We start from the raw sequence: 8,584 nt of genomic DNA on the forward strand, positions 1-8,584 counted from the left end.
AAAAAAAAACAAACAAAAAAAATAAACGAAGGGACCTTATCCTATTTAAAATGTATGCAAAAAAGTTTCATCGGTTCTCTCCCATGAATTTAAATCGAAATCAAAGTAATGTTTTACATATCATAAGTCATAAGCCTACATATCTTTTGGAGCTGATAATTTTGTATGGAACTATACTTTCAAAATGATGGTTTAACCCCCCCCCCCCCCCCCCGATTATAGATACACCATAGAAACTCATTCTCCCTAAGCCCCCAAGATGACGTCATTTAGACAACTGCTATTAAAAAGGACGAAACTACTATATCTATTAGCTACAGCATTTATAACAATTACGTATTTTTGTTACAAATGAAAAATATTTATAATTAATTAAAGACCGTATTTTCCAGGTTAACATAATAGTAATTAAAAAATATTAGGCTACAAGTTTTAGACGTGTATATCTCTACAGAGAGGTCCCTAAGCCGGAAAACACTCTTTTGAGAAAGAAATCAAATCCAGTCATTATCAACAAATAATATGGCGTCGAATTCTGGTAGGTTTTAATTTTGTTTCGTCTATAATAAATTTATTGATTTAAAACACATAAAATACTTTAGTAGGCCAATACATTTATTTTTTTCGACACTTGCTGTTTTTATCGTAGAAGTTTTTACTCATACATTCAAAATTGAATTGAATGAGCATGAATGATGTTTTCAGTCTGTCTGAGTTTGAGCTTTCACTTTTTCAAGTTTTTCACGGCTATCTTGAAATCTTCTGTGTCTGAGGACTGAGGACCTCAGTGAGGTCTGTGACTGACTGAGACTTGACAAATCCTGATTGCTGTCCTAGAATCTCTTTAGATCTAGATCTAGAGTTCTAGAGTAGACTAGAGAGATAGATCTAGTAATATTAATGTTAGGCCTAATTTTTATAATTTATTTTCTATGTGAAGTATGTGTTTACATTAGGCCTAACTAAAATAAAACATATTTTTGCTAATTGTGTCTTCTTGGTTGTGGCCATGACTAAAAAAAAATCAAGCTGGAAATAAAACTTTTTGATGTTTAACTGTGGTGTTGGTTCTGTTCCTTATGGATCAAAGTTTGTATCTGCTTTTTTGTTCTATTTTACCTAGTAAATAAAGACTTTAACTTTTTGACGGTTTGGCGTTAAGGTTAGACATAAGGGTTAGGTATAGGATTAGGCATTATTGTTAGGGACTAGGTTAGATGTAAGGTCATTAAACCTACAAACAGAACATATTGAATAAATGAATTACGCACAGAAAAAAAAAATGCTTAGCTGTGAGTGGTCAGTGTACTGATAGCATTCTGAGAGTTCCATATTGAAATAGACCCTTTCTTGAAGCCTTATTTGCATGCAGATTAGTATCATTTTGCTTTGATGTGTGCTAATGTGATAAAAACACAATGTTTAGTAAGGAATTGATAACCGTGACAATTAAAATTTAAAATCAACACAGAGCTATGGCTTATCCTATGGTATTTTTGAAAATATTTAAATTTTTTGTATGCAGTTCTTAATGTTTGATTTTGGGATAGCCTTTTTACAACATGTATCTAAGTTTTACAATTTCCTGCTAGCAGGGTTCGTACGCAGTCTTGAAAGTCTGGAAAAAGTCTTGAATTTCAAAAAGTGAATTTAAGACTTTAAAAAGTCTGGAAAATCGCTAGTTTTTGGGCAGGATTTTTTAAAAGTCTGGAAAAAGTCTGGAATCTAGTTTTAGAAACAAAACTTCGTAGTCCATATTTTCCAACTTTAAAAATTGCTATTTTTAAGTAAATTTACTCCAATTTTTTTCCCCGCGCTATTGCGCGGGTTTATACTGTGTGTGACGTTTTTTCGCTGGTTCGCAGAAAAAATGCTCAGTTACTACGTCATTGGGAGAAGAGGGGAAGGGAGGGAAGAGATATTTTGTGGCACGACTGACCGTGTGAATGTGTTACAAGTACTTAAAATTGTCATTTAATGAAAGAATGATCGCCGTCATGATTGTTAGGCTCTCGATTTTACCCGCTATTTTTTCCTCGTTTGAGTTTGCATGCAGGCAGTCGTAACAAAAAGTTATGGGGGAGATGTGTGAGTGGTAGTTTAGATATAATTTATCAGTCTGTAAGGCGTCATCCATTTATGACTTACAACAATTTTTCGAATTTTAGACCCCCCCCCCCCTTCCCCACTCCCCCGCTCTCTGTCCACACGCGTTCACTTACTATGGATTAATATTAACATTTATAAGATTAATAAGTCGCAAGGCCTCCTTGGGTTCATACCTGTATTTCTGTTTGCTTCAGCTTAACAAAGAGGTACTATTTTTATTTAGTAGTCGTCTATAAATGACGTCACACTCCGGAAAGTCGGGAGGAGGGTTTTATAAAGTGTGACGACACGCTCTCGCAATAATGTTAGGGCAGATATAAATACCGTGTTTTATTTACATGCTGTGATGGTTTTTAAAACACCAGGACAGTCGTCTTAATTTTACATTCTACTCGCAAGATACAAGTTTTATGTTTGTTTTAGAATGTAATCACAAAATCTTCCGACCCCTTCCCCCCCTCCATGTGTACGTCATAAATGGATGACCCCTTTAATTTTAATTCATATTCCATTAAACTGTTTTTAAAATCTTTGCAAATGCTGTCGATTAAAGTTAGACTACCCCGCCCCTCCTTGTAACATCGGTCCCTTGTGTGAACTCACCGTGACCCCAAGTGCGTAGTTGGTACTGCTTGGTACGTTGGGTGGGGGAGGGGGTATAAGTCACAGCACAGTTCATGTTATGACGTATTAAACAGGCATACTGAAGTCTAGACTACTATGACCTCACAGTGACCCCTTCACCGTGTTGTGTCTGTGGGGGGAAGGATATCTGTGGAGGGGGGGGGGGGGGGGAAAGAAGGATACCGGCAACTTTTTTTTAATTGCAGACCCGTTACTCAGCTATTACTATAAGCACAAACAGTGAATGATTTTTTATTAATTTTTTTGCTCCACATTTTTTTTTACAAGTAGCCTATATTAGGCTACTTAACAAGAGCAGACCTAAATTAATACATAACATTTTTATTCTTTAAAGTAATTAACTCTCACTATTATGCAATACTATTTTAATGATAGTTTAATTGAAAAGATAAGCAATTAGATCAGGAACAGATTACATAGGTCTAATGTTGGAAACAAAATAGTTGCATCATTTTAATCAATTATTTTAATTGTTAAAATTTTAGGTAGGGTGGTGTAGGCAAACTTAGAAAAATGTTTTTTGTCAATTTGGCTAGAGAAAGTTCACTATGAATATAGCTCAATTGCCTAAAATAAATGTCAATTTAGTATAAGTAATTATAATGACAGTACAAATAGTGCATCATTTTAAAAAATTATTCGCTAACACATTATCTGTCTAAAGTCTGGAATTTTTCCAAAAAAGTCTGGAAAATGTCTGGAAAAAGTCTGGAATTTCATTTTCAAAAAGCAGTACGAACCCTGTGCTAGTTTTTTGTTTAAATTAATAAATTTTGGCTTCAGATATACCTTTGGAAGGCTCATCAGTAGATCCTAAATTAGAAGAACAAGCCCCCATAGTTTCAGAAATGAAAGAGGAAAACAACGCTACCCAGGACAAAGCCGCTGTACCACTCTGTACAGAGTTACAGATCCAGTCAATATTAGCTGCTGCTGGTCAGGGGGTTGGGGATGATGAAGAAGAAGATGCAAATAGTATGTTAAATTGGTTATTGTTTAAAGAGTTTAAAAGCTAATACAAAATAGTTTTAAAAACTTCCATTTTGATTATATCTCTATCTGAAGTTTTAAAAATTCTTTATACAAAAAAATGATTATCTTGACCAGGAATATTTATATAACAACATTTAAATTTTTTGTGTTAAATAAACTTTATTTCACAGAATGTTCAGAGTTAGAAAAAGTTGACTTTAATGTGATATTTAAAAAAGAAAAACATGAAGTTTCATTCCCTCTTGATCATACAATCAGCAAACTGAAATCTCATATAGAAAAATTAACAGGTAAAAAAATAGTATTTTTAAAATTATTCATACCTCACTTAAAAAGTTCATTGAGTTATTTTCTTTTTCTTTCTTTTCCATTAATTCATGCTTCTACCAATCTTTTAAAAATTTACAATGAATTAACTCCTTTTTCTTTCATATTTCAGGTGTTCCAGCTACATTACAAAAAATTATGTACAAAGGTAAACATGGATCTAATTATCTCTTGTTCAAAAAGGTTTTGCTTTATAAGCATAGGTTATAGTCATTTACATTAATTATATTAAAAATGATGGTAATTTTCAAGGTTTAACTAAAAATAACATTGATTTTTGTGTATCTCAGGTTTAGCAAAAGATGAAATGACATTGAGGGAACTGAAAGTTGTTAACGGTGCTAAGCTGATGGTTGTTGGCTCCACATTTACAGACGTCTTATCAGTCAGTGCACCCACACCTAAAGAATTACAAGCAGAAGAGAAAGCATCAGCCAAAGCAGCTAAAGAGCCTTTGTCTGAACAGAAAGTAGGTTTTCTTTCTAAATTTCTATATTCTGCTCTACTTCTCTTTATGTAGACAGTAAATAAAAAAAATAATTGAATTCATTGCCAGCAGTTTTATTGGTGGTCTGTCTTTAGCACACGAGTGAACATTTTAATGTATTACAGTTGTATTTGTTTAAGTTCTATTACATTTTGTATTAGCTTATGTAAATAATTTTTATATAAGTAAGATAAAATCATTGCTCTCTTTATGATGACCACAAATTTCAGCAACATAAAAAAGTTTTGGATAAGTATGGCAAGCCTGACGATGTGCCTGTGGGTATCAAAAACCACTCAGAGAGATTACCCTCCGTACCTCTATCTGGGATGTACAACAAGGCTGGGGGCAAAGTTCGTCTCACATTCAAAATGGAAGCAGATCAGCTCTGGCTAGGCACCAAAGGTTTGCCTTTTAGCACAATTTAAAGTCTATTACCATTTTTATTTTTAAAATGTTGTAAGTTTTCTGGATTAGCTCACAGGCATGTATTATAAATTTGTGTTTCATGTTGAAAACAAACAACCAAAAAAAGAAAACTTAAAAATTTTGGCATTAAAGAAATAACTTTATGACTCTTACGTCTTTTTACATTTTATTTTGCTTTCTCAGTTTCTAACTTTTGCGTATGCTAATATGACATCATTTGTTTCTCTGCTACATTTTACTTAGCTGACATTAAATTCTGAACAAATATTTTTGAATATGCATAATATAATTTGTTGTAGTTAGAATGCCATAAATCTTATTAATAGATATTAATATTTGTCTCAATTTCCAGAACCACACGTTTATAATTTTCTAAAATTAATATCTGAAATATTCATCCTTTTCAGAGAGAACAGACAAAATTCCCATGCAATCGATAAAAGCTGTTGTTTCTGAGCCAATAAAAGATCATGAAGAATATCACATCATGGTAAGTTGTTCAATCAGCTGTTTGGTTCACCTACTGGTTGAACTTATCTGGCTTAGTTCTATGCAGGTGAGACACCTAGAGATTTGTGAGATACCATTTTGTAACAGCTGTCTGATATTGCCATAATATCTGAACATGGCTGACCGCAGAAACCTGAATATTTCTACTATTGGGTAACCAGGTTTGAATAAACAGATAACTATTTTTCTAACCTCACTAACTCCCATCCCTGTCTGAGATGTTATCACTGTTTACAAGACTTGTATACTGATGAAGATGGGGGGGGGGGTGGTTGAATCGTCCACTGTCTTTCTAATACTAATTGTCCTTAGTTTGTGAAGTTACTAACACTACTTTCAGTGGTACAAAAACAAAAAGGATCATGATATATACAATAATGGTAAAATATCATAGACAACCCTAATGTTTTATTGTTATTCAATTATTTTTTAAAGTCCACATGCTATACTTGTAGGGGATACAACTTGGCCCTACGGAAGCGTCAAGATACTGGGTCTACTGGGTACCTGCGCAGTATGTTGAAGCAATCAAGGAGGCAATACTGGGGAAGTGGCAGTTCTTTTAACACTGTGTGACTACTTGCTGCCTACAAGTGTATTTATGTACAAGTGTGGTTCAAAAGCACTGAAAGTTACAAGGCTAAGTGTTGGTTGAATGTGTCTTTTAACTTTAATAAATTTTACTTTATATTTGGGGGATGTTTAATTTTTATACATGCCATTATGAAGATAGGTGTAGCGGTTATATAATTTCAACATTTCATTTGTGTTCTGATTTTTGAGCTAGTTTCTTTGGTTTTGAATTAATTCTTTTGTTTACTAATAACTGAAAACATTGATACACATTATACTTGTGTGAATTCAACATTTGTATTAACTGAACCTTTGTTATGGCTTTAAATGATAGTATATGCTTATATAAGTATATGTTGTGTGGAATACAGTGGGTTGTACAGAGAACGTAAATAGCACATGATGTTGGGGTTAAATGTCACGGATTATGAGATATACTTATGTATTTTAAAGAACAAAGGATACACATGAGAAAGTTTGGGATAAATCATATGGAAGTCCTGAGAATAAGTCTAGTAATGACCATAAGAATAAAATATGAAATACAGAAAATATGGGATAGATTTTGTTGAATGTGAACATAGTGAGACAATAAACAGTACATAAAATATGAGACATTATTACATAGAATCTGAGGTTCATTATGGTGAAGATCTCAGGTTTGCAAAGAGTGAATATAACTAGTCTTTAATTTCTTGTTTTGTTGTTATACCTGGCATAATAGTTCAGGCCATTGAATGGACTCATTTATCTTCAGCACAATCAAATTATTTGATCATTTAAAAATACTTGAAAATGTAATTTTCTGTCTTAAGTTAAATGAGTATTATGATTTCAGTCATATAAGTTGAAACTTGTATTTTACTCCAAAATTGCAGTTTTGTATTGTACTAATTTGTATAATGTTTTAGTTACATAACATTAATTTGGCAGGTGACATGAAATATTTCTATACTGCGTTGCCACGCTAGGTCTTATCCAGCCTTCATCCCTGAGTCTGAGGATAATTTTTTTTTAAATGGGAAAAAAGAACATTTTTTATTCTTGAATGTTTATTTTAATAAAATGATATTGTTTACATATTGTTAAATGACCTGTTTTATAATTCTTGAAGATAAGCAAATACTAAATAATGGTTGTGTAATTGTGTTTTTTATCAAGTTTAAATTGATTAAAAATGTGCTTTATACAGTTACTGCCAACATTACACCACACTATGTTAATACACTGCATTTAACAGACAGCATAAGTTGGCTGATGATTTTTTGTTTTGTTTCAGCATAGGGGGGTCTTTAAAAGAGCAGGATTAGATGATGTAATGTGTTTAAGTTTAAGCACTAAACACAATACAAATTTTAATGTAAAACCATGAGTGTTTATCATATAAGAATGCAAGCAGGACAGTAAAATTGTATAGAGATTTGAGATTAACGATCTGTTTGTCGCGTGGCAGGGCTGTTATTTAGACCAGGGATAAGATCAGAGTTTGTGATATTCAGAAAAATAAAAACTTGAGAACATCCTGCCAAATTTAATTAAATAACCGAATTTGTTACTCCCTTTATTTTAAGTTTACCAAGACTCATAGGAGCAGTTGGGATAATTAAAGTATTTTAAATTAAAACCTGATCTAAATGGGCTTATGTTGGTGAAAACTGACATAAGTTTATCACAGATAACATATATGTAACACAACTGTGTGCTGTCTTTGTCCTACTTACACCTAATGCAGAACACTAGCTGTGTAACACGCCCCACTACACATGTAAGTGTAACATTTTGTAAATTGCATGTGTAAGCCTCACTATTTTTTATTCATTCACATCCCACAGCTGATCTTAATAACCATATCTCAACCATCATTAATTAACCTTTTTTTTAAACCTATGATCTGTAAGGTTAGAGTTGAAGCTGACCTTTCTGTACTTTTCAACCCACATTCTCTTTGTTTTATTTGAACTATGTGTACCTGAGCCTTTGTTTCTCAGGCAGTACTTTGTTGCCATTTTTATTTTACTTTGTGCTGAAGATGATAGCTTTATTTTTTTTCTAACTTTTTTGTCCCAATTTGTTATAAGCTTCTAATAATCTGATCTCACTTTGAAGAAGACTTCTAAAAAATATGCATTTTTTTAAAAATTCCGTGTCGTGACCCATGTCTTATTCTGTTTATTTATAGAATAACCCATATTTTAAGACCCTTGTGTGATTGTACCCTGACCTTTGTTTGATTATTGACTGAACTTAAATGTGTTTTTTTAACCTGTAGGCCCCTAACTCTATTGATGTTATTTTTTTCATGTGCATATCCACAATACTGAACACTCCCCACCCCCAAGTCAAAGATTCACAAGGCACCTTGTGACAGACCCCCCCCCCCCCCCCCCTCCCTCCACTTATATGGACATTTAACCAGATGTCCTTTAACATGATCATTTGTTCCAAGAACAAGAGTCTTCTAAATCTAACATACTTAAAAGCCACAACTTTCAAGGAATATTTCTGCTACGT

At 33.0% G+C, this 8,584-nt stretch overlaps 1 protein-coding gene across 2 annotated transcripts; it reads left to right on the plus strand.

Annotated features, from left to right (window-relative positions):
- Positions 1-477: 477 nt before the first annotated feature.
- Positions 478-8,456, plus strand: LOC131941535 (ubiquitin domain-containing protein UBFD1). 2 transcript variants are annotated; one of them, XM_059300810.1, is made up of 8 exons: positions 478-538; positions 3,538-3,729; positions 3,918-4,037; positions 4,187-4,222; positions 4,365-4,543; positions 4,792-4,966; positions 5,398-5,480; positions 5,956-8,456. In XM_059300810.1, exons 1-8 carry the CDS (start codon positions 523-525, stop codon positions 6,064-6,066), a joined length of 912 nt encoding a protein of 303 aa, XP_059156793.1. In that variant the 5' UTR covers positions 478-522; the 3' UTR covers positions 6,067-8,456. The 2 variants fall into 2 exon arrangements, with proteins under 2 accessions (XP_059156793.1, XP_059156794.1); XM_059300811.1 differs by lacking the exon at positions 478-538 and adding an exon at positions 770-792.
- Positions 8,457-8,584: the final 128 nt, after the last annotated feature.

Source organism: Physella acuta, unplaced genomic scaffold, assembly GCF_028476545.2.
Source record: "Physella acuta isolate Inbredline_101_S28 unplaced genomic scaffold, ASM2847654v3 ptg000364l, whole genome shotgun sequence".
Taxonomy (NCBI): domain Eukaryota; kingdom Metazoa; phylum Mollusca; class Gastropoda; family Physidae; genus Physella; species Physella acuta.